Source organism: Bufo gargarizans, chromosome 8 (genome assembly GCF_014858855.1).
Source record: "Bufo gargarizans isolate SCDJY-AF-19 chromosome 8, ASM1485885v1, whole genome shotgun sequence".
Lineage (NCBI taxonomy): Eukaryota > Metazoa > Chordata > Amphibia > Anura > Bufonidae > Bufo > Bufo gargarizans.
The window spans coordinates 179,502,957-179,528,289 of NC_058087.1; the positions used below are offsets into that span (position 1 = coordinate 179,502,957).

Below are 25,333 nucleotides of genomic sequence, written 5' to 3' on the forward strand. Positions count from 1 at the left end.
TCTTTTATTTAATTCTGCTGCTTGGATAGGTAGAATTAGTCTTAATGTCAGGAGGCAGAAAGCTTCTTAAAGCTTTAGATCTGAGCCGGTATCCATGACCATCAGTCCCTAAATCTGCAATAATCATTTAACGTGATAGTTGGGGGGAGGGCTGTAATGAGGAACAGGCTTAACCAATTAACGGTAATTTTACCACCCTGCAACGACGAGGACATATGGCCAACATTAGTATGGCCCCTGCCTGAAGACCAACATAAGACCTTAGCCTATGACCCTATTGTAATAAACACTGATTGCCTAATGGGGGAGCTATCATTTTAATAAAGCAGCTTATCTATTCACTAGATCCTTCAGATATTAAAAAAAATAAGTAATGCCTTAGAAAAGGGTCTGTTATAAACCCCCCCTCCCCTACCTGGGGAGAAAACAAAAACAAAAAACAGCACCCCTCTTGTTCAGAGGCTGCGTTTGGTACTGCAGCTTATCCTCAGACTTGCATGGGACTGAGCTACAATACAAGACACCGAAGCCGAGCTGCAGTCTCTCTGACACTGCATGCTGTGAGAGGGGAGAAAGAGCTGCAGGGAGAAGACCTATAAATGGCTCTGAAGATTACAAAAACACAACACCATACTCGGCCATGGGTTGTGTGTTCTTGCAGCACAGCTCCACTGAAGTGAATGGGGCTGAGCTGCAATACCACACATCACCTGTGGACAGGTGTGGCGCTGTATTTTTCTAGTTGTGGCCATCCCTTACACCAACATGTCTGTTCTGCCATTTCTTAGCTATATACCTGCTGGGTTGCAATCCTTATGGCTGCAGAGATCCCATCCAGTTCCTCCTGCATAATTTGGCAGATTTACTATTGCGAGGGTCTAGAAATTCTGGGATGGCGGCCATGGTGGCGGTCACCCAGCTTTTTCTTTTTATATCATTATGTTGAAGTATCCTTGTTTTTTCATAGTGCATGAACAGAGCGATGCTCACAGGAGCGCAGACGTTGGAGCGCGCTCTGTGCGGTGTCCACATCACCCTCCTAAGGCTATACGGATATTCTAGAACCATATTACACAAGGATACTTGACTTGCTTCTTCAGAACCTGAACAAATCGTACAGAGACGACCCCAAATCAGGAGCTGCTGTATCAGGCCAGTTTATGGCGGCATCATACATGGGGGTGGCGTGCGGCCACAGTCTATACAGGAGTACCACCACCATCAAGTTACATTCCAACCTGCTGTATACATCCGGCCACAGGTAGGATACACATATACAAATGTAGACACATATGTATAACCTTTCAGCTGTTGTCTCAGTTACAGATGCAGCAGAGCTGAACATGTCATTTTTTGGGCAGAATTAGGGCTCATGCACACGGCTGTTGCCTGGCCGTGCCTGTATTGTGGCCTGCAAACAACGTGTCAGCTATATACGGGAAATGGCCGTTTGTGCACCGCATCACGGATACAGACCCATTCAAGTGCGGTACTAAGACACTGAGCCCCATGGAGTGCTTTCGTGGGGTTTCTGTCCCTGCCTCCGCACTGCAAACAAGTAGTGCATGCACTACTTTTTGCTGTGCGGTCAGTAGGATGCGGATCGCAGACCCCATACAAGTGAATTGGCCCTGCCTCCGCATATGGAGGCCCTACGGTCGGTGCCTGTGCGTTGCGGACAGCAATTTGCAGTCCGCAGCACACGTTCGTTTGCAATGAGCCCTTAAAGGGGTTGTCCACAGGATGTTTGTAGTAGGGCAGCTCAGCCCCATTTACTGCAATGGGATCTGAGCTGCAATACACCACATAACCGTTTATTATGTATCTTTAAAGAGGTTGTCCGAAAAATAAGGGTTTTCGTTTTTTTTTTGTCCAGAAACTGTGCCTCTTTTTTCCTCGTCAGCTACTGCAGCTCAGACCTGTTCACGTGGATGAAAGAGTAAGGTTTTTGGAGCAAACCCCTCTCCCCACCCTTTTAATCCCAGACAACCCATTTCATGAATCAGCATTTATTTCCCACATCTTAAAGGGGTATTCCGGTCTGCAGTCTTTTCAGCTAGCTGGGCGATGAATGCTACATATATGGGGGTCTGAACACTGTTCTTGGACACAGCGAGTGGACACGGGTCGCACACTTGATTCCTGTTCCATTGAAAGTCCTCCTAGCCGTGGGCATGTAATTGGGGAATGGGCAGCGGGTCCCACATCCTGTTGGGAGTCCCAGTGGACGCACCCCAACCTATGTAGCACCTTTCACCTATCCGGTAGATACGTGAAAATACTGTAAACTGGAATACCCCTGTAATGTATTTTGCAGGTATTGCATAGCAACTGCATGATTTCCTGTCTGGGTGACTACCACGAGTACATGAATTAGTATTAGTTGTCACAAGAAGTTATAGACTACCTCTAAAAGCGTTACAGGCTTGGTTTAGGTCCCTTCTACTACATTATAAATCATGCAGCTTTAGGGTGGAAATATAAAACAAGGAACACAAGGTACAGGACAAAGGACGACTGTAAATGACGTTCCATCTGTGTAGGCACCAGGAAGCATGGGGAAGACATTATATAGCAAAACAGAAATTAAAGTGAATCTTCACCTTTTCTCACAGTCCTTTTTAGGATAGTCATTCTGTGCCGATTCATTCCTATAGCTTCATAGTGGACAGAGCGCCATTTATCTGACACAAAGCTCCAAATTCCCTGCATAAAATTAATGTTACATGATCTATTTGTAGCTGTCTGCAGCCACCACTAGAGGGAGCTCACTGCATACTGCTTTATTATTAAGGTCATTGTATAAACATTAGCTCCCTCTAGTGGTGGCTGCTAGGATTTTATAACTTAACTAGGTTTATGCAGAGGATTTGGAGCTCTGTATCAGAAAAACAAAGATATATTGTGAAATTAATCAGTACAGAATTGTGTATCTACTTAGAAAAGGAAAATGTTGTTCAACTGTGGGCATTCACTGCAGTCCCATCGAATGCCAGATAAACTTAGCTCTACTACATCTCTGTTTGGACTTTCACGTGTAGACATTCAAGAGCCACGTGTCAAGGATCGGCTTTGTATAAATGTACACGCACACATATAGGGTTTTTTCGGACTCATAGCTGCCTGGTTTCAGGGACTGGTGCAGGGCTACCTAATTGCATATAGAGTGTTTAATGTTCAACCCAAGTAACATCTTGTGAGCCCTTTACCACAGCCCTACTGGCATCAACGTTGAGCGGCCCTACCCACCAGATGATAGCTGGGTCTGAAGGTTCCTGGCAGAGGTTTCTCCGTCTGCTACACAGTGATCACAAACTCCGGGTTTGTGTACGAAAATCCAGCAAACTCATTCTGATCCAGGTTCATGATAAAGAGTTTGTCCGTGGGGGTGAGATCCACGGGCTGGCGGGTGAACTCCTTGTCAAAGTTAGAGGTGTCCCTCTTGTCCTTCTGCAGAAGTAAAAAGTGAACAGACCCTTTGTTATCAGAGAGATGGCGGCACAGTAGAGTGATAGATGGGATGGCGGACTGCGGGCATTTTGCAATAAAAATGATGGTTTATTGCAACTTTGTTCCAAGCTAGTGGAAACTGGATGTTCATGGAGATGGAGGCAAACCGATACAGTCACACCAGCTTCCATCGTCACGCTCTGTCACACACTCTTGTAACATATTGTACACAACAGCAAGCGCAACACTAGTTTAAATCGTAAAGGTTACAAAAAATAAAATAAAAATTTGTCTTAGAGGGTTTTTCCAGGACTTTTATACTAAATGACCTATACTCTGGATAGGTCATCAGTATCTGATCGGTGGGGGTCCGACGCTTGGGACCTCCGCAGACAAACTGTTGGAGAAGGCATTGCAGTAGTGTTGCTACCTTCTCTCTGCTCACCAAGCACAGCGCCATACATTGTATAGTGGCTGTGCTTGGTATTGCAGCTCTGCCTCATTCACTTCTATGGGGCTGAGCTGCTCTTAGGCCACATGACCGATGCGTGCGACGTTATATGGCCTAGGCAAAGCTGCGAGAAGGTCACAACGCTACTGTGAATGCCGATGCCTTCTCAAACAGCTGATCAGTGCGGGTCCCGGGTGTCAGATCCCCACAGATAAGATACTGATGACCTATCTAGAAGTTAGGTCATTCGTTTAAAATCTCGGAAAAGGGGTTATCCCACAAATTTAAAAAGATATATAACATTGAGAGGAATACACTATTATCTTAACTATATCAGTGCAAAAACCGCTGTCATTTTTACCCTTTGTAGCCTCTTCACTCACCCCTCTGCAGCTCTGGTCTTCTCACTTTCTGGGGGTGGGCAGCAGCTTGTCCCATGTGACCGTCGAGCACCTGCCATCTCCCAGGAATGCATTACAAAAAGCATTTGCTAATCCCTCCCTCCCCTGCATAGAAATAGCCCCTCGCACACAGTCCCAGTGATTTCACTATTAGATAGCACCATGGTTTGCAATGCGCCCCCCTATCAAAGATATAGATTTCTGTGAGTTTAGAAGTAGGGATGGTGACTGAAAGGGGTCTACCCCGCCTCACTATAAAAGAAGGTAGGAAGGAAGTTACGGAGGGTGTGGGTCCACCATTGAATGCAAATTGCCAAACGGATCTTGTACAGCCGTCAAACAGATGTGAGGGACAGAAGAACCATATTACATTGGGTCAAATTAAAAGGGAAAAAAAAAAAAAAAAACGTGTCAAAGGGATGGGATTTTTTTTCTTTAAATGGAATGGACACCTACATGGACAGGAAAACCCAACTACCTTATTTGGTCTCTGGTCATCCCTATACTTTGAGGGAGGATTTGGCGAGCCGAAAGGTTTTGTCAAAAATGAAAGAAGCCGTGTTTTTTTTTTTCTAATTCTGGACAACCCCTTTACATCGTAAGTAGATCCGTCAGCCGCTGCGTTCGCTCTACGAGCAGCTTTTAGTAACCAAACTAGATAAGATTTGGTCTTGCAGCCGTTGCAACCTGTACCCGTTCTAATACAAAGCCTAAATGGGGCGTGCCCCTTCTACCGCGTAAAGAAGTATTGTGAGACCAAAGGCCCCAAGCCCGGGACTCGAGGGGATCAGGAATGCAAAGTCGTCACATCGCCACACTTATATAGCGTTCGAGTCGTATTCCAAGCTCGACTCGTATCAGAGCAGAAGGACGTTCCCACCCCGCGATGAATCGCCTCTTAGCACGAAGGGTTAAATCCCTGCAGCAAAAGCAGATCTTCACCCATCTCTCTGCAAGATGCCCAGAGCTCACATGTTCTGACAGTTACCATGACAACCGTTCTACCATGCTACACAGAGCACGCCGCACGAATGTAGGCCCCGGTGATCTCTTTCACGATCTAAGGATGCAACGGAGCGGGCACTCCTCTAGCTGCGCCCTCCGGGCTGCTACTAGAGCACCCGTCAAAGATGGCTGAGCTTATTGCTTAACCCCCGCCCGAAACATGCATCGGTCCTATGGACGTTACCCAATTTCCGCTATTAACCAAAGCATCATTCCTAGAAACGCTTCACAACTAATCCCAATTTAAAAAGGGGTTGTCCAGGAGTAGGAAAAACACAGAAAAACAGCACCACACCTGTCCACAGGTGATGTCTGGTATTGCAGTACAGCTCCCTTCAAGTGAATGCAGTGGAGTTGCAATACCGCACACAACCTGTGGACAGCTGTGGTGCCGTTTTTGCAAGAAAGCATCCGTGTTTTTCTACTCCTGGACAACCCCCTTTAAGGCCTCTTGCACACGACCATATCGCTTTTTCAGTATTTCGCAGTCCGCAAAGAATAGATCCACAAAAAATATAGATGACGTCCGTGTGCATTCCGTTTTTTTGCGGAACGGAACAGCTGGCCCCTGATAGAACAGTACTATCCTTGTCCGTTATGCGGACAATAAAAAGGACAATGTTCTATCTTTGAACAGAACAGAAAAAAAACGGAAATACGGAAACTGAAGGCATACAGAATACCTTCGTTTTTTTTTGCTGATCCATTGAAATGAACGGGTCCGTATACGAAACGCAAAAAAATGGAACGTAAACAGAATTTTTTTTTTTCGTGTGCAGGAGGACTTAAGAAAATTCTGCCACATACCAGGTAGAAGATAACGTGACGCCAAGGAAGCTGTCCTATTATCATATCCAATTATTTAAAGGCCACGCGTGAACACAAATTGCTCTACCAAGGTGGACACAGAAGGGGAGAGTGGTCACACAGCGCTTATGCGCCAACGGTCCCAATATATATATATTTTTAGTACTGCCTCTATGCCTGGTTATGCTTATTTGTTTGAGTTAATTTCATTGCAGAATGGGAGGTGGGACCTTAAATGGCCATGGGTATACTAGCTGAAAGTCCCGATTTTGCAAAAAAAAGGGTTCAGGCAAATCCTATCAGAAAGTAGGCATTCCCAGGGCGGCGCTTAAATGTCCAAATTTTTGCTATAAATCTCGGAAGACATGAATTAGTCTATAAAGCAGGATTTCGAAAAAAGACAACTTAAACATGTAAGAAACAGAAAAATAAATGACTTCGTAATATACTTACCTATCGCTGGTGTTGGCGGTCCTGCCACCCACATTCCTGTCTGATTATGACAAAGGTATGAATAAATCAAAAATTTGATTCTATGTCTGTAGTCCCATCTTATCACAGATACTCTCAGAGCCTCAGGAATGCTGCTCTGCCCCCATGCTTTACACTGCAGCTCCACTTGTTCATAACAAGTAGTGCATGGAAAGCTGATGAGCATTGAAGTACAGTAAGAACAGAATAATCAAACTGTAAATATGGGGTGGGTTGTTATAATGAGAGCAGCTCATCCTGGGTTCAAACCCAACCAACTGCAAAAATATACGAAGATGTCAACTGGCCCTAGTGTGTGGGTTCTGCGGTATGGAAATTTGATTGCAAGTGCGTGAAATCACCATAAAGGTAAGGGGAGCAGGAATAGTTATTCAAGAAATTTCCGAATATATTATTTCAAGGGAACCGGTGACCATGAAAATGCAATGTAAGCTGCAGGCAGCAGGTTAGAGAGCAGAAGGAGCTGAGCTGGGAAAAGATTCTGTAAAACTTGTATTTAATACATTTTAAATTCCTGCTCATTCTGATCGTCGAAGTCCAGGAGGCGGTCCTATCAGTGATTGACAGCCTTCCCTCTATGGCTGTGTATACAGAGAACTGTCAATCACTGATAGGACCGCCTCCTGGACTTCAACGATCAGAATAAGCAAGAAATTTAAATGAATAAAATACAAGTTTTACTGAATCTTTTCCTATAAAACTCTACATCAATCTGCTCAGCTCCTCCTGCTCTATAACCTGCTGCCTGCAGCTCAAGTACAGTGTTTGACATGGCAGGTTCTGGCTTGCTCATCCATTGGATTCTTCAAGCATAGAACTTACATTCCTCCATGACACCTCTGACATCCGTGTCTCATTCTGGTAATTTGCCTAAAAAAAAACCCAACAATTTAGCTTCCCCCTCCCCCGCCCATTATAAAAAAATATTCTGATTTAACCTCTTAATCAGTTCTATATCCAGACCTTTAATAGATGCATCCTGATCAGTAGGAAACAACTTCGGCATAAATTCAATTTTTATTAGTACGAAAAGTTAAAACTGGCACAAGACATGTATACAGAGGATGAATACAGTCACCCAGACAGGATGTCCCAAAAACATCATGTGCTGAAAATAGTCTGTACTAAAGAAATCATATACAAAATAATGGTAAAAAAAAGGAGAAGTCCCGTACACTGGAAGATCAGACGCTGACCAGGAGATTCCCTGGAACGACTCATACAACAGTCACCCCAGTCTCATTCACCTAAACAAGCATGACCACTGCCACCACCAGAGGGCGCTCTCTGCATACTGTTTATACATTACACTCTATGATAACATGCAGTAAGCTCCCTCCTTCTACCTCATAATTCTAGGTCTATTGCAGGGGATTTGGAGCTCTGCATCAAAAAACGGGACTCTGAACGCTATAAAGATATATGAAGAAAGTAATCAACGCAGAATTGTGACCTTACAAATGTGTCCGTTAAATAGCAACAGACCGGAGTCCATGGACAAATTACAGGCAGATCCAAAAAGAATTGCAAGCAATCAGAGTGCCACCATGGCTATGCCGACATTTTCTTAGGGAGCTGCTACTTAAGTAATTGACCTCTTTATTTTCCAAAGTCAGAGCTATTCTTTATGCCTTTAAACAGTGCAAACACCAGGTGGTGGGGTGTTTTTTGTTTGGCCTGGCAGCTTGTTCCTTTGCATCCAGTGCACAACCCTGCATCATACATGGCTCCAACACGTCTACATAGCATCCATCTCATCCGCTGTGTTTCAGGCCTCAGACACTAAATAAGAACCAACCCTATCCACCAGGACAGCTACTTATAGGGGTTCTGATATAAACAGGCATCAGATAGCAGAGCACATGTAGTCTCATCCACTTTTAGGGCACTGCAAAATCATGCGCCAGAGCAAGTCTGCAGCATATCCGCTCTGCGTTCATGTGATCGTTTCACTTACAGGAATGCCATTATGCCGCTGTGCTGTGTCCGGACAGCATGTAGTGCCAGGACGTAGTGCTCACACTATGACCGGACGCCATGTGATGTCAGGTCACAGTGCAGCAGTAAGAGCACAAGATGTGCAGAATGGCGGTGCTGGAGAGGTAAGTTTTTTTTTTTTTTTTTGTCTGATCAGAGATCTGATGAAGATTGGGGGTCTCATCTGTTAAAGACAGGGGTCTGATATGAGGTCTGATGAAGATTAAGGGTCTGATTTGAGGTCTGTTGAAGATTCAGGGTCTGATTTGAGGTCTGTTGAAGATGGGGGGGTCTCATCTGAAGTATGTTGAAGATGGGGGGCTCATCTAAAGTCTGTTGAAGATTAGGGGTCTGATCTGAGGTCTGATGAAGATTGGGGAGCTCTGATCTGCAGTTTGATGAACATTGGGGGTAACTATTGAGAGGTCGGGGGATTTGGGAGCAGGGGCGCCTCAGATAAAATGTGTTTATACGCGGATGATGTCCTGTTTTTCTTGAAAGGGGGGGCGTCGGCGGTTCAATACCTGATGCGAACTGTAAATCAATTTGGTCAAATCTCCGGCTTCAGGGTGAATTGGATGAAATCAGTGTTACTCCCAATTGGCTACGAAACCAGGAGAATGGATCTTAATGTTAAAGTTTTGAAACCCACAGATGCACTGGAATACCTTGGAATCAAAATTAGTGCGAGGATCCAGGAATATATAGAACTGAATCTTGCCCCTCTGCTTAAAAGGGTTAAAAATAAAATAAGTATTTGGCAAAAAATACTGATAAGACAGGTAGACCGTATAGCTATTATAAAAATGATTTTGTTGCCGCAGGTCCTCTATGTAATATCCTCATGCCCTGTCTGGATAGGTGACCACCTTTTCAATGTATTGGAGGGATTGATAAATGATCTTATATGGGGGAAAAAAAGGGTCAGGCTCAAACAAAAATACTTATGGCTTGATGAAGAAGATGGTGGTTTGTCCGTGCCCTGCTTCAGAGGCTACTACTACGCATCCCAGCTACAATGGCTAATGATAGAGGATGATAGACTACGTCAGTACCTAGTGGGCGAGTTTGTAGGTCTCCAATATAACATTTTTAGTATCTTGGAAGCCGGGATATTAAAAATAAAGGGTAAGAAGTGCCCTATTAGTAATATGATGCACTTGATATGGGTGAATGTTAAAAAATTATTGGGGATAAATTACTCACTAAAGATCACCCCACTATGGGGGAATATAAACTTAGGCGAGTTTCAGAAGTTAGAGGATTATGTATTTTGGGAAAAAAAATGGTATTAAGTTTATTTCACAGATTGAGATAAAAGGAAAGCTCAGGACACTAGAAGAATTAGGACTTAGTATAAAATTAGATACCCTTACACGTTTTAGATATTTTCGGTTAAAACACGCATTTGATAGTACTGAGAATAAATCGTACTTAATCACCAAATATTCAGAATTTGTTGAATTTTGCTGTCTCAATAAGGGGACCAAAATATCAATATCACAGATATATAAAATAATTAAAAGGGGTTTAAGGGGAGTGATAAAGTTTAATAGTGAACAAAAATGGGCACTAGAAGTTGACCCCAACACGCTAGATTGGAGATGTATCTATAAAAGTATAAAAAGAAGTACGGTATCGAGTAATTTCCGACTGATACAGTTCTTTATTGTCCACCGTACCTATATCACCCCACGGGTGTTGAGTAGGATGTATAAAACAAGGGATGCTAGATGCTGGAAGTGCAGGATGGATAATGCGGATTTCACCCACTTGATCTGGCACTGCCCCCTAATGCAGGATTACTGGACTCAGGTTTATCGGGAGCTGACCAGATCAACTGGGTGCTCAGTCCCAATGGAGATCGCTACAGCGGTGCTTGGATATATCAGGAAAATAGGTCTCGACATAGAAATAGAAATGAAATGGGCCAAAGGATTAATGCTGGCGCGGGTAGTAGTGGCTAGGGAGTGGGGGGCGGACACACCCCCAAACATCGAAGCATGGAAGAACTTATGTGGGAGGGTATGCAGATATGAATATGCCGGTACCCATAAATAAATGGAGGATGTGGAAGAGAGAAGGAAAATCTGTGGTATCCATCAAGACAACCATGGGGGGGGGGGGAAGGGGAGGGGTTATATTGTTTTTCTTTTGTCTCTTCGTTTTGTATATGATATGAGGAAAGAAACAGGACAGGGACATATTCCAGAGGTCTAAGGATAAGCGAGTAACAAATGTATGTGTATATACAGGAATTAGCATTGTTTATGCCCTGCTGTATTACTGCCTTTTGTTATGTCTTGTTCCTGAACTTTTTATATATGATGAAGGAAAAAATAAACTAAAAGTATTTAAATAAAAAAAAAAAAAAGAAATAAATATTTTTCTCATTTGCCTCCTCCGGCTTATAGACAGAAAAAAAATCATCTGTAATACCAGACTATGAACTGGGAAAAAAAAAAAAAAAGCTAAGTGGACCCTTGTGCCAACAGGAGACTGTCTGTGCCATAGTATTCAGATACAGGACTGTGGCAGCAGAGCGGAGTTCTACATGTGCTCTACTTCTGGAGCACTGTTTAGAACTGACTGGTGTTATGGTAACCTGATGGGCGTTGTGGCCGCAAATATATTATAAAAACAGCATACATGTCACTGATGGAAGTAATTATTGCCATGATTAATATGTTTACAGCATAAAAATACCGCAGTTTGCATTTTCCTTACAAAAATAAATGGATTTCTGCATCGCGTGGAACCCTTTTCCATAATCCTAGTGTAACCTGGAGATCTCACAGCGCCAAAGTCATTCTACAACAGTGATCTGCAACTTTGCTCTCCAGCTAATTAAAGGGATTTTCTGGGAATTTGATACTGATGGCCTTATCCTCAGGATGGTTCATCAATATCTGATCAGAAGGGGTCAGGCTCTCAGCACCCCCATCGACCAGCTGTTCAAATAGGCCATGGGGCTGTGTGAGCGCTTAGTCCCTATTCCTGGGGTGGTGACATCACAGTATATAGGCCACATGGCCTAAGTGCAGCTCCATCCCATGAGCTGCAATACCAAGTGCAGCCACTATACAGTGCATGATGCTGTGCTGGTTAAAGGGGTTCTCCAATCCTATAAACTACTACCCCCCCCCCCCCCCCGCCCCCAGTGCGGAGGACCAGGAGAGACGCAGGGAGCCAGGTAAATATATTCAGCGTGGGGGCCCCGCGTATGGGGGGCAGTTTATAGGATTGGATAACCCCTTTAAGCTGTAAGGAGGCTGCAGTGCTCACAAGAGCTCAGGTGAGCCCAGCAGCCTCTTCAACTAGATGATTGGCGATAATGGTGGGAGCCGAACCCCCACTGATCACATAGTAATGACCTATCCTGAGGCTAGACCATCAATATCCAATTCCCGCATCACCCCTTTAACATCTAGACAGTCCCAGGTGCAAAAACACTGTTCTAGAAGGTAGGGACACATAAGTGACATGACCAGCAGTAATGTGCTGCTTGGGGACATGTCACTGCTGAGGCCAGTCCTTGGCTGCAGCTGCACATAAGACCCCATCCATGCAGATGTTGACAGACAGAGACCGGAAGTGCAGTTCAGAGAGCCCAGGAGCTGGAACAGAGCAGCGGAGAGCAGGTAGGTATGTTCCTCTTCACAGGTCCCACTGGCTGGGGTTCACTCTTCAACAGTTGTCGACTGCTCAGTGAGATTCGAAAGGGGCTCTTTAAATCTTTCCCACAGTGAAAAATACTAGGTGGGTGTTCACCAAGAGGTGCGTCAGCAAATATACCATCTATATTTATCTTTTCTGAAGCACCATGGGGAAGCCCACGTAACCTAGCAGTGATGAGCCACTTGGGGACACATCAACGCTGAGGCCAGTCATTGGATGCTGCAGCCCATGACCCCATCCATGCGGATGCTGACAGACTGGGACCAGAAGTGCAGTGCAGAGAACCTGGGAACCAGAACAGATCGGCGGGGAGCAGATATGTTCCTCTTCACAGATCCCGTTGGCTGGGGGGGGAGATTTAAAAAAAATAAATAAAAAAATCCTGGACAACCCCATTGATGAAAAACTTCACACCAGAGTCACTTTGCAAAAAAATTGATTCCGCTGCACCTTAACCAGTTTCAAAATTGGATCTGTCAACGATCTCCTTCCTCTATTTTTTTTTTGGCAAGTACAACACTGGAGGCCTTGGACCCGAGCGCTTTCCCAGGCCGTCACTTGACTTCGCTCTGGAGAGGTTTGACACTGGTCCCCAAGAGTTTCCTGACTACAACTCTCAGGATGTCTATTGCTTGCAAAGGAGGCACAACCTCAAATATCTAGAGTTTATATAACTGCAAAAGGAGGAGGTAATACTGATGTGCAGACTGGAGCGGCAGGCGGGCAGTGCGGGACCCTGGGCTCCAGGACAGCAATGTGAAGAGGGTAACGAGTTAATGGTTGGCTAAGGCTGCACGCCGACTGGCCAATTTGTAGAGGAGCCTGGGGCATTCGCTGTGCTAGTGCATTATCCTCTTCACTCATGCGGAAATGATGATGATGGGGGTCTCTCGCACACACAGGAACATCTGCTGAATTTTTATGTCATCAATAGACTTTGGCCCCTTTGGAAATATACCGCGTAACGCAGGCACACAGCTCCGAAAACATGGAGCTTAAGAGATAAAGGGAAGAAACAAAAACAGAGTTTGTGTCATGACGAGATTTGGCTTGAATCCTGGCCAGTGGGACTTGAGACCCCCAAGACTTGCCTTGGCCTGGATACAAAGATCATACAGCAGGACCAAAGGCTTCTGACAGAGGCTTCTTACTTGACCTCCCCAGCAAAGACATGGTTAATGCAGTCATGCCTACATCTTGGAGACTTTCTAATTTTAAGGTTAGCCATCATTTCCAAAAACAGTGCCACATCAGTCCACAGGTTGTCTATGGTATTTCAGCTCAGTACTATTCACTTCAGTGGAGTGGAGCTGCAATACCAGACACCACCTCTGGACTGGTGTGGTGCTGTTTTTGGATTCAAGCAGCCATCTTTTTCTAATCCTGGACAATATGACTGAAACCCTTACATTCTGTATATTTGGAGCTTGACAAGAGCGACACCAAAGTATGGACCTTTTTGTTTCATCTGTTCTTCTAGAGAATACATAGTCCTCATCTCCCAGGGATAAGTTCTCACGGTCTACCTAGCCATTGCGTCATCTTGGAAGTGCGACTCATAAAGAGATTGGCTCTCTTTCTTCACATCCTAAGGGGTACACAAGGAATGGACAACGGGGCTGTGTGTACACAGCAAGGCTGTGCCAGACATACTCTGCAGGATGGCATGGTTATGAATACGCAACAATTTGGGGGCGAGCATGCCACCCCGGGACAGATTACACATGTACAGCCACCCCCCGTATGCAACTTGGGGGGACAACTCAAACCGTTTAGTCTTTCACCTCCACATTTACATATTCAGAGTTAACAAAGGAAAATCCTTCAAATTCTGACTGGTCGAGGTTCCTGATGACCTCCTGGTCGGGCGGCGTTAGCACTGGCGGATGGCGGGTGAAAAATCGGTCGAAGTTCTCAGCGTTTCGGCCGCACTATGGGAGGAGGGGGAAGAAAAACAAACTATGGGAAATGTAAAAATGAAACCAAGGAAAAATGTCAAAAGTGAAGGAGAAAGGGACATTGTATCTGGAAGAAAGAAGTCTGAGGAGAAGGCAGAAAAGCAGCAAGAACATCACAAGCAATGGCTTCAGATAGGATGGGGCTAAAGTATTTGCAACCCATCAGGGCACAAGACATGGAAGCATTGGAGGTGGAGACTAGTTATGCAAATGTATGCAAAACAGCAGTGTTGTCCCTAACAACCAATCATTTTTCTCCAGAAGGTGGTCTGCACCACTGAGACACTAGAATCATTGGCTGCTATGGGCGACATGCACCATGATCTGCACTAGACCCCAACACTCCAGATTAAGAGGGTTTCAGATGACTGTAATGGAGGCATTAGATAGTGTCCAGTATCGCAGCCGTAGCACCAGCAACCCATGTGGTTCTACTGTATTGAACAGTATATGGTTGTATGGAATGATAGGAAAAGAGTTTAGACTATTGGGTGTGTCGTAGTCATGATATGGACACTGAAATGCGTCCAAGTTACGGCCATCTGAAACTGTCCCTTTAAGAGTCCAAACTTTCAAACCAAGCTTGACTTTAAAGACTGACGTCTTAAAGAAGCTGGATGAGATGAGAAAAAAAAGCTCTGCTTTCTTCCTCAGAAACTGCACCACTCTTGTCCAAGGGCCAAGACCTGGTATTGCAACTTATTCTCATTCCATTGAGTAGGCCCGAGCTGCAATACCAGACAACCAATGGACATGGGTGGCACTGCTTCCGGTGGAAAGGTCTCAGTAATCATAAGCATTTTTAAGACTTCTTCCATGCACAGCCAACATAATAAGTAAGAATGTGGTTACTTAAAGGGGTTGTCCCACAAAAAATTTTCTACAGTTTTCAAACCAGCACCTGGATCTGAATACTTTTGTAATTGCATGAAATTAAAAGCTTAGCATAGCCGCTGAGTTATTCAATAAAATGTGTGCCTCCTGAGCTGCGATGGGGAGAGCATGTACACGCCCCTGAGCTGCGATAGGGAGAGCATGAACACGCCCCTGAGCTGTGATAGGGAGAGCATGAACACGCCCCTGAGCTGTGATAGGGAGAGCATGAACACGCCCCTGAGCTACAGCAGAAAAGACACTCCTCTGAGCAGTCAGCTTAATATAAATCTAGCAGAGCAATGAATGGGGAGATCCGTCTGGATCCATGTGAGGTACAGGGCTGGTTCTAGCTTTATTAGAAAGAGATTATCATGTCCTATATGATGTCTGATTTTCATTTTGTACATTAGTAATGGGATAACCCCTTTAAAAAGCACCACCCACAGAGAAAATATGCATATCTGAAGCCATCAAGACTTCTTGACATTGAAAGCGACATAGATACAAAACAGAAAGACAACATAAAAGTGACACATGGGACTGGCAGAGGGAGCGATTGATCAGATTTGTCACAGGGTAGCAGGTATGTGTTAATTAATGTCTAGAAAGACACAGGGAGGGGGCACGAATCAAGATAAAACATGCAGCTGTAAACTAACAGGACTTAACGTCATGAAGTCCTTCCTGTGACAAATAACGTGCATGTCTTAAGAGCAGAATCTGAAGATAAAATGAGTGACCCCATAGTACACATTTATATTTGGAGCACACAGAACCAAACTATAAATATGGCATGGGAGAGCATTAACTAAAAAAAAAATCATGAAAAAAGCCTCAAGTTAAGTTTTTATGGTTCTCAAGGCTCCTCGTGGGCAGTTCTTCAACCCAGACTGTGAAATCCAAGGCTCCCTTTACTGCTGTAGATGAAGGGAAGTGAAAACTCCACAGGTCACTTCAGGATGGTGGTCACATCTAAGCATCCGCTCATAAGCAGTGGTACAGATTGGGAGATATGGACTTACGTTCGGGATTGCTCTTCAAAAGGTGGTATTTTCAAGGTTTAGGGACACTGTCTACTCTCTTTATTGAACTCTAGGCAGGAAGAAAGGCCGTCTTCACTTGAGCCACCTTAGGCCTCATGCAAACAACCGTGCCGTTTTTTGCGATCCGCAAACCGCGGATCCACAAAAAAACTGAAGCTGGCCGTGTGCCTTCAGCAATTTGCGGAACGGGCGGCCCATTGTAGACATGCCTATTGTCCGCAAAACGGACAAGAATAGGACATGCTATATTTTATTTTGCGGGGCCTCGGAACGGAGCAACGGATGCGGACAGCATCTTTGGCGGCCCCATTGAAGTGAATGGGACCATAACTACGGTCGTGTGCATGAGGCCTTAAAGACACTAGACGCCTTCAGGTTCTTGGAAAGAGGCAGCTGGTTGCTCCCTTACTGTTCTTGGATTCTGCTAATATTAATTATTTGCCACCTTACGCCAATTAGTAACTTTTCCACACGCTGCAGTTCTAGAGATTATAGGCTCTGAAAATGCAATACAATGAAACTGCTCCATAAGACCACCCTTTCCATTCCCTTATATTCTTTGTATAGTGGCTCTCTAGTATTGGGTGACCCCAATACTAGTCATTTCCATGGGGCTTTATTGTATTTGATGTGTGTGTGTATATATATATACACACACACACACACACACGCTACATCCAATCCAATGGCAGTACACCTCCAAAGATGACTGCTTAAAGGGGTTGTCCAGCCTTTTTTTTTTTTTTTTAAACACAAGCCTTAGTGTGATGTAAAATAACATCACTACTCCTGTTCTAACATTTCATGGCGCCCTCTGGTCTCTAATTTCTGGTCTCTTTCGACACAGAAAATGGCAGCTCAATGTCGGAACTGAAGGACTGGTTAGGAGAGAATTCATTCATTTATTACTTTACGCTATTCTGAGAATTTTTATTTCTAAATTTTGATTGGTCAGACAACCAGTGCAGAGAACCTGGGAACCAGAACAGAGCGTCGGGGAGCAGATATGTTCCTCTTCACAGATCCCCACTGGGTAAAAAAAAAAATGGCCCTCAACCTCTAAAGAAAAAAAAAAACCACATCTTAAGCTCCTTAAAGGGAGTGTCAGTTAAATGTAATAATATCGTTCACTTAGCGACCCATCTCTTCGTTCTGGAGAAAAATGACTTAATCCATATGCAAATTAGCTGTTAAGTTCCCTGAGGGCGGGCCCAGGCCGCTCTGTGCACCCTTGTTCCTTCTGCTTCCTCCGCCAGCCCCTCCTTCTCTATTGATAGGTCCAGGAAAGATGACTATGGAGGAACCCGGCCCTGACTATCACAGAGAGGGAGGGTCTGGCAGTAGAAGCCCGAGGAGCAAGGGTGCACCGGGTTGCTAGGGCCCACTTTTGTTGCACTTAACAGTGACATACTCCCTTTAAGCATTGCTAATCATCATACAAGTATGATGGCTGGGTCAACCCGTTACAGCAGGCATCCTCAAACTGCGGCCCTCCAGCTGTTGTAAAACTGCAACTCCCACAATGCCCTGCTGTAGGTTGATACCTGTAGGCTGTTCGGGGATGCTGGGAGTTGTAGTTTTGCAACAGCTGGAGGGCCGCGGTTTGAGGATGCCTGCGTTACAGACTCATCTACTGCAGACATCTCAGCCTAGTTCTCACCAGCCCCGCGGGCTCCTTCTCTCCCTCTCTTATTTACACATTTAACGTCATGCTTGCCTGACTGTGACAAACTGTCCCCGACACCCTGTGATTATTAGAAGGTGTAAAATAGGACAAGATGAGGTTCGCCTTAAGAGTATGTGTAATTAGAGCATAGGAAAGTAAGGTTGGGAGGGGGGGGGGGGGGTACAACTCTAGGACAGGCTTCTCTAACATCACCACACCCTTCCAGTAAGATTCTGCATATATGGCTACAGCAGAACTCAGAAAAATGAGGGGGAGGAGCATGACAAGGATTAAAAAAATATTGCATATGAAAAAAATCCAAATGTGGTGAAATCGGAAAAAAACTCAAATTCTGGCAGTTTTATGGATTTTGGTGTTTCCCATGTGGTAAAACTGACCTGTTCCCCTTCATTCTCCAGGACATTATGATTACAGCGATTACACATTTGTATAGTTTTTCTTATACTTTTTGTGTTAGTACTTGCACCTCCTTATTCCGACCCCCCATAACCTTTTGATAATTATGTGTGAGGGCTAATTTTTTTTAGCGATCTGTAGTTTTCAGTGATACCTTTTTGGGCGTTTGTGCCTTTTTAATCACTTTTTATTTGTTTTTTGGGGGGAGGTGAAGCGATGGAAAAAAAAAAAAAAACACAGCATTTTTATGGATTTCTGTTACAGGGTTTAGAATCAGTTTGTACTTTAATAATTTGGGCATTTTGGGACACAGCGGTGCAAATGATCTTTTTATTGTTTATTTTTATTATGGGGAAAGGGGGCTACTTGAATTTTACTTCTATTTTTTTTTTTGACTATTTTTACCACTTATACTTTTCCCCTTTAGGGAACCTGAACATGCGATCGTCAGATCCCTTGTCCTGTAGACTACAATAAATTGCAGCCAATAGGACATTTAATATGTTACTATGGAGCCCTGTCACTGGCAGGGCTCAATAAGACCTCTCTCAGTGGTAGCCTTGGAAGGACCACAGGGAACAAATGGCTCCCCCACAGTGCTCCCAGGGAAAGCCACCTCAGATGCCATGGTCACAACTGCTGATGACATCTGAGGGGGTTTAACGTCTGCAATTGGCGTTATTGCCGATCGCAGACATCAGCTTTGGGCCTCTTCTGGACCTCAACAATGCTACCATGGATCTCAAATGTAATTTTTTTCCTTTTAGGTTTCACACCCCTTCCAGGGCATTTACCAAGAAAATTCATAATGCTTCCTCTGGAAGCTCAAAAGTTTTGAATGAGAGGGATTAATGGTTGAGGTAACTAGGGTATAATTAAACGCTGTGCGCCAGTTTTCTGGAATACAAGAATCACAAACTTTGGCACAAGCGCCATTTCGTACAAAAACACATTTTACACTTTTATGCCACGCTCAGCCCATTTGAAAAAAAAAATTAAAAAAATTGGTAGAGGAAGCCAGGCCCCCCCCGCTGCTCGACAGAAGATGTGTTAAGAGAAGGCCTAGAAAAGATGTGCCAAATGTATTACAAGATACACATGCCATCCATGTCTATCGCTAGGATAAGCCATCAATGTCAGATAGGTGTGGGTCCCACCTCTGACCTCCATAACAGGGCCCCCAAAGTGAATGTAGAGCAGCCACACACGGTCAGCCACCTTCTGTTCACCGCTATGGAAGTTCCTAAAATTTTTGTAACCTGATGAATAGAGAGCACACTGCGCATGCGCCCTTATTCACTTTGCGGCCCCCGTTCTGGAGAGAGGAGCTGGTCCCAGAGGTAGGACCCACAACTATTATTATTAAGACCACCACATGAAACAGCAGACCCCCCCCCCCCCCATATGTTTTATGTCCCAGTTCATAGAAATAGACTATTTAGGACGGATATTATGGAGTGGGGTCTACAGTAAGGCTGGGTTCACACCTGAGCGTATTTGATAAGCGCTGTTTACAGGCGTTTTTATCAGGCGTTTTTGAGGCGTATTTTGGGGCGTATTTGTATTTTGGAAACGCGCGTTCTTGCTATTAACCACAATGAAAAACAGAGGTGTTACGCACGACAATACACCCCAAAGAAGCTCCTGTACTTCTTAGGGCGTAGGGCATTTTACAGCGCGTTCGTATGGGCTGTAAAACGCTCCGGTGAGAACCATGCCCATAGGGAATCATTGGTTTTTGCCTGTTGAGCGTTTTACAGCGCGTAGGAACGCGCTGTAAAACGCTCAGGTGTGAATCCAGCCTAAGTTTGTTCGGCCTGTGAGGACGGCGATCCTATTACCACAGTCATTTGTGTGATGACGTCATATGCCGCGGCGTTATGTAATGGAGGCATGCCACATTATATACCTTTCAGAAAGAAGCAACAAAACAGATGGTACATTTTTAATAAATGTAACTGCAAACTACAAAGATTAAATTATTCAGACTGCTGCCGTCTTGTAAACTGTCAGAATGCTTCAGCTTCTTCTGCTCATGCTAAAATAGGTCACAGAAAGGCAAACAGGAGCCGGGGAGGGGTAAGTCACGTGACACGACCGCCGCCTCCTCGCTCTCATCTCACTACCCCATCGCCGTCCATATTTATACCAGATAGGCACGTGTAACCAGGGAGCGGTGGGGGGTAGGCAATTAAAACCAAGTGTAGATAGTAAGCTCCTGTGACTAGTGCAGAGCCTATAACCTCTAGATCGTTAGTGCATTCCCTGACGCCTATTTACACGGCGTGCTAATGCTCATCGGTAAGGCTACCTGTACACGGGTGCGAGCTGTCTTGCAGAAATTGTCGCCCGAATTACCGCGCAGATTCCTGTGCTTTTTCGCACCAAATACTGCAAGTGTTATTTGCGCTTTTGGCCGTGGATTTGATGCATTTTTGCTGCAGATCTCATCTTTGCGTTGAAAAAGGGTGAAATCCAAACAAAAGAACAGCACAAAGAATTGACATAATGCAGATCCGCACGGCAGGTGAATTTCCACACGGAACGAAAAGGAAAAAAGTCTCTTACACTTTGCTGGTACTGTATTACGTTTTTTTTTCTGCACGCGAATACGCGCTGAAAAAATGCACGTAATCCCAAGTGCCTGCAGGTATCAATACTGATCGGTCACCAGGAGGCTGCACTGGCACAGAGTAATCTTCAGGAGTGGTTGGAGGAAGGCATGATAGGAATGGCAGCCAAGTGGCTGGCAAAGACACAGAAGAACTGGAGCCAACAGCAGAAGGGTGTTGGGCAGTGGAGTATTTCTATGGGCACCACGTGTGACTGGTTCCCATGAAACAGATTGATTTTGTTTTGAAAATGGCTGCCTCCACCGCTATGGACGGGTCCACCATTCAAGTCCTGTCTTAGGTTACTTTTGTATTTCTATACTATACTAATTCCAAGTACACAGACTATCCGGAGTAATAAGTGGGGAAAGAATATAGGACTATAAGTCAAGGTCTATAAGACGGCAACATGGCTCCAATGTTAGACACCAAGCATGACACAACATGAACATACTGTGCACAGACATACACAAAACCGACGCACACAGAGTGCTAAAGTGAAGTAACGCACACAGATGCAGAGTGCTGAAGAGACGCAACACGTACACGCGCACATCCACGGTGTCCACAAAGGCACAAACACGCAAAACTCTGCCCGAGACACCCAGCACCCAACTTACCGCCTTTGGCTTATATGGAGGTTGCACCTCTTTTCTTTCCAGTTTCTCCCAGTCTATGTATCGGAAGAAAGCGTGGTCTTTAATGTCTCGTTCCCCTTCTGGTCCACAGCCCAGCCGCTTCCCAGGATGCTTGGTCATAAGCTGCAAAAAAAATAAAAATAAAAATAAAAAAATAAAAGTAAAAATCTGACTCTGTATTTGTTGGATCTCACTACCTTTTGACATCTCATATCAGGTAATGTACAAGTCATCTCCACGAGCTTTGAAGAGCTCTATCTGCCACCCAGAGACCTCCATAGTAAAAGAAAAATAAATAAATAAATAATAATTTAAAAAAGAATATATATACTTCACAGGTGGGTCTTTATGGTGGTGAAAGCGGTAATGTGTCCCCAAGTGGCAGGTGACCAAGGAATGATATTCTGCTGGGTGACGCATGGCCAATGAGGCATGTCATTGGCTGCCGCAGTGCACGTGCCCATGTCTGTATCCCAGCCGAAAGTATAGGAACTTTAAAGGAGACCCAATGCTGGAACACCCCCTTTAAAAGTATGCAGTGCTGCGCTCTCTTCCTTCTCCGTTTTTGGGACATCAACTTTATCAGATGGGAAAACCCCAAAACTGCTCTCAGCTCACATGGTGGAGAGGAACCTTTACAACCATTACACCACCTAAAGGGACACCGACACTAGAAGCTTCTATAATATATGGCTATCTCCAAGGCTGCGCGAGGACTTACAACCATCCATGACAACACAAAGGCACCATTTTACACGGAAGACGGACAACACAACTTCTAAGGGCAGAAGACAGAGCAGTGGTGAGTGGTCTACATAGTACAGGGCACCACAGTCCTACCCGTTCTTGGTGGAATTGGTTGAATGAATGGTCGTCTCAGAGGTGGTAGAAGGCCCACCTTGTAGACACTTCACCACTATTAAGATGCTGGAAATTTGTTTCACCACCTCTGGTTTTGCTCCAGGGACACAATATCTGGAGTGTTTATCCATACGAAAACCCCCAATTCCTGCTCCCGTACAGGTACCACGTGCCTACAGTATATTTACGATGGAACGACTCACAATTTTGTGCCAAATGCTTTTTGCTTAGCAACCAATACTGCTGCTAGTGACATGGGAAAAGTATAAGACTTGGAGAGGAGCAGATGTGCGGCGGGCGCAGGGACAGACGCTGCTTTGTGCCGCTGCAGAGCGGGGAGATGGCACAGCTGTGCGTGGTTACAAGGAGCGGTCGCTGCAGGTAAGGAGCGATAACACAGATCTGCATAATAATAAAGCCAGAGCGGGTCTATAGGATAAGATCTCTTAAAGGAGCACAAACTCCAAGCAGTAAAAGAGACATTAAAAGAACGAGTCACATAATGTGGGTGACACGTTTCTGCACCCAGACCTCTTTAGTCGCAGCATAAACCAGGAGACATTATGCTTGGCAGAAAGGGCATGACTCAGTGCCCCGTAGCAAATTGCCGCTCACCAGCCCTACCCAGCCGTTTCCTATTAAGCCTCTTTGAGCGTCGGAGGAGCAGATCGATTGTAATCAGCCTCCACAAGCCCTTGTGCTGGGAGCCCTTTTCAGTGAATTGATCTGTGTGTGTGCGATGCTAGTATGTGCCAGCTCGTGTGCGCCTAACGTGCGCTCCGGGTTTTTTTTTTTGTTCTATGTGAAGCCTACGGGTGCAGGCTTCCTATATTTGACACAGTGGGATACAAAACTAAACTATTAGTCTGCAGGTACCAGGATGCCAAGGAGATCTTGAGAGCGTTACGTTCCTTTAAGGCACCAGGATGCCAAGGGATTGCGTATTTGCACCACATGATGTCGGTGTTCGGAGTTGCATCCATCAGCTTTTACATCCTCACCAATTCCAGTGCCCCTCCTGCCAGGAGGCCGCTGAGCGCCAGCGCAGGGACACCCCGAGCAGATGTTTGGATCATCGTCACTTCACTTTACATTTATGCAACATTAAAGAGACGTGACACACACAAACCGTTCTAGACAAGCCCCCCTCCTCCTCTGAGGGATGTGTGCGCGGAGGTGAGAGTCAGGTGCTGCATAAAGGAGCGGACTGCACCGTCCTTGGGAGAAGGACCCTTATTTGGGAACGGTGTTCAGGAGGCACATTAGAGGAATTATAACAGCGATTGCAATGTGGGATCGGGATGTGTGCAGTTTGTAGGAAATACGCATGAGGTGCTGAGAGAGGGATGGGGTTGTTTTTTTGGTTAGTTTTTTTACATCAGTAGCTATAGACATACCTGTAACATAGTAGTAATGGGTAACCAGAGAGAAGTCAGGAAAAAAGAAAGGAACAGGGAAAGACAGCAAGATGAATACAGAGACAAAAGGGAACAGAGACAGAAAAAGGTAAAAAAAAGGAGCAGAGAAAAAGATCAAGATGAATAGAGAGGGTGAGGAAAAGAGAGCGATGTGAAATAGAGAGGGAGGTGCAGAACAAAGGGATGACAGAGGAGGATAGAGAGTAAGACAGGAGGACAGGGAGAGGAACAGAGAGAGCGAGAGAAGAGAGGGGGAATGGAGAGCGAGAGACAGAGGACAGGGAGAGTAACAGAGAGAGAGCAAGAGAATGGAGAGCGAGAGACAGAGGACAGGGAGAGTAACAGAGAGAGAGAAGAGAGGGGGAATGGAGAGCGAGAGACAGAGGACAGGGAGAGGAACAGAGAGAGAAGAGAGGGGGAATGGAGAGCGAGAGACAGAGGACAGGGAGAGGAACAGAGAGAGAAGAGAGGGGGAATGGAGAGCGAGAGACAGAGGACAGGGAGAGTAACAGAGAGAGAGAAAGGAGAGGGGGATAAAGAGCGAGAGACAGAACGAGAAAAAAGGACAGAGGAGGTATAGTTACACAAGATGAACTAAGATACAGGACCATCACCAACTAAGGGAGAGGTGGGGATAAGAATTTTAGAAAAGGGGAGTGAGACCCCAGACTTCTACACATTGTCACATGCATTAATCTTATTTACTTTTAAGCATTCATCTAAGCTCTTTTTAAAACTGCCTGCTGTGACCCCGTCCTGAGGGACTATTCAACAGATTTACAGTAAAGCCTTGACGCCTCTGGAGATGCCTCTTTTCTCCTCCAGTCGGAGGCAGCACCCCCTTGTCTTTTGAGGGCATTTTACATGGAACTGCTTTTCACCATGTTTGCATAGGTTAATCATGTCCCCCCTTAGACGACTCTTCTAAAGAGTAAATAAATGTAACCCTTTTAATCTTTCTTCATAACTAAGACCCTCCATGCCCCTCATCAATGTAGTTGCTCTGCTTTGTACTTTTTCCAGCTCCAGGGCATTCTTATAGAAGGAGAAAAGGGAAAAAAACAAGAAAGGAAGAGAGCAAGATGAATAAAAATAGAGAGGGACAGAGTGGATGGGGAACAGAGAGAGAGAGAGAGAGAGAGAGAGAGGTGCAATACAGAGGGGGGGGGGGGGAACAGAGAGAGAGAGAGAGAGAGAGAGATTGGGGTGCAATACAGAGGGGGGTGTGGGGAACAGAGAGAGGAGGTTGAGATTAGCGGAAGAAGGGAAAAGTTGCAAGAGGTAAAGAGGGGGTAGAGTCTAGATATTTCTCTATACATCATAATTAAATCATGTATAAGTGATACATGTTACATGGGATACATATGAAGCAGACATTTTGGATAGATACCCCTTTGCATATAGCCACAGCTTCCTTGGACATAGACTTGGGATACGCTACATTGTGCTCCATGATGGACTGGAATAGTTCATCCTCATCTTCACCTTCAAATGGAGCCTGTAATAAGGAGAAGAGAACAGGATGCAGTCACTACAATTCAAGACAGAAGTAACTACGTCTTACAGATGGGACTGATGAAGTG

General features: G+C 45.0%; 1 protein-coding gene and 1 long non-coding RNA gene across 3 annotated transcripts in view; one reads left to right on the forward strand and one right to left on the reverse strand.

Annotated features, from left to right (window-relative positions):
- The first annotated feature begins 990 nt into the window (after positions 1-990).
- Positions 991-25,333, forward strand: part of LOC122945752 — a 46,458-nt gene continuing 22,115 nt past the window's right edge. The window contains exon 1 of the long non-coding RNA XR_006391143.1: positions 991-1,261. This is a non-coding gene — a long non-coding RNA (uncharacterized LOC122945752). The remainder of the gene's footprint in view (positions 1,262-25,333) is intronic.
- The window catches only part of PRKCB (protein kinase C beta), a 140,773-nt gene continuing 118,251 nt past the window's right edge, over positions 2,812-25,333 (reverse strand). The window contains exons 15-17 of one of the 2 annotated variants that reach the window (XM_044304921.1): positions 25,141-25,248; positions 21,454-21,594; positions 2,812-3,450 (exon numbers count right to left, since the gene is read on the reverse strand). In XM_044304921.1, the coding sequence (XP_044160856.1) occupies positions 3,298-3,450; positions 21,454-21,594; positions 25,141-25,248 (402 nt within the window). In that variant the 3' untranslated portion in view covers positions 2,812-3,297. Of the gene's footprint in view, positions 3,451-10,962; positions 14,193-21,453; positions 21,595-25,140; positions 25,249-25,333 lie in introns of those variants that run through there. The other variant, XM_044304920.1, reaches the window with a different exon arrangement.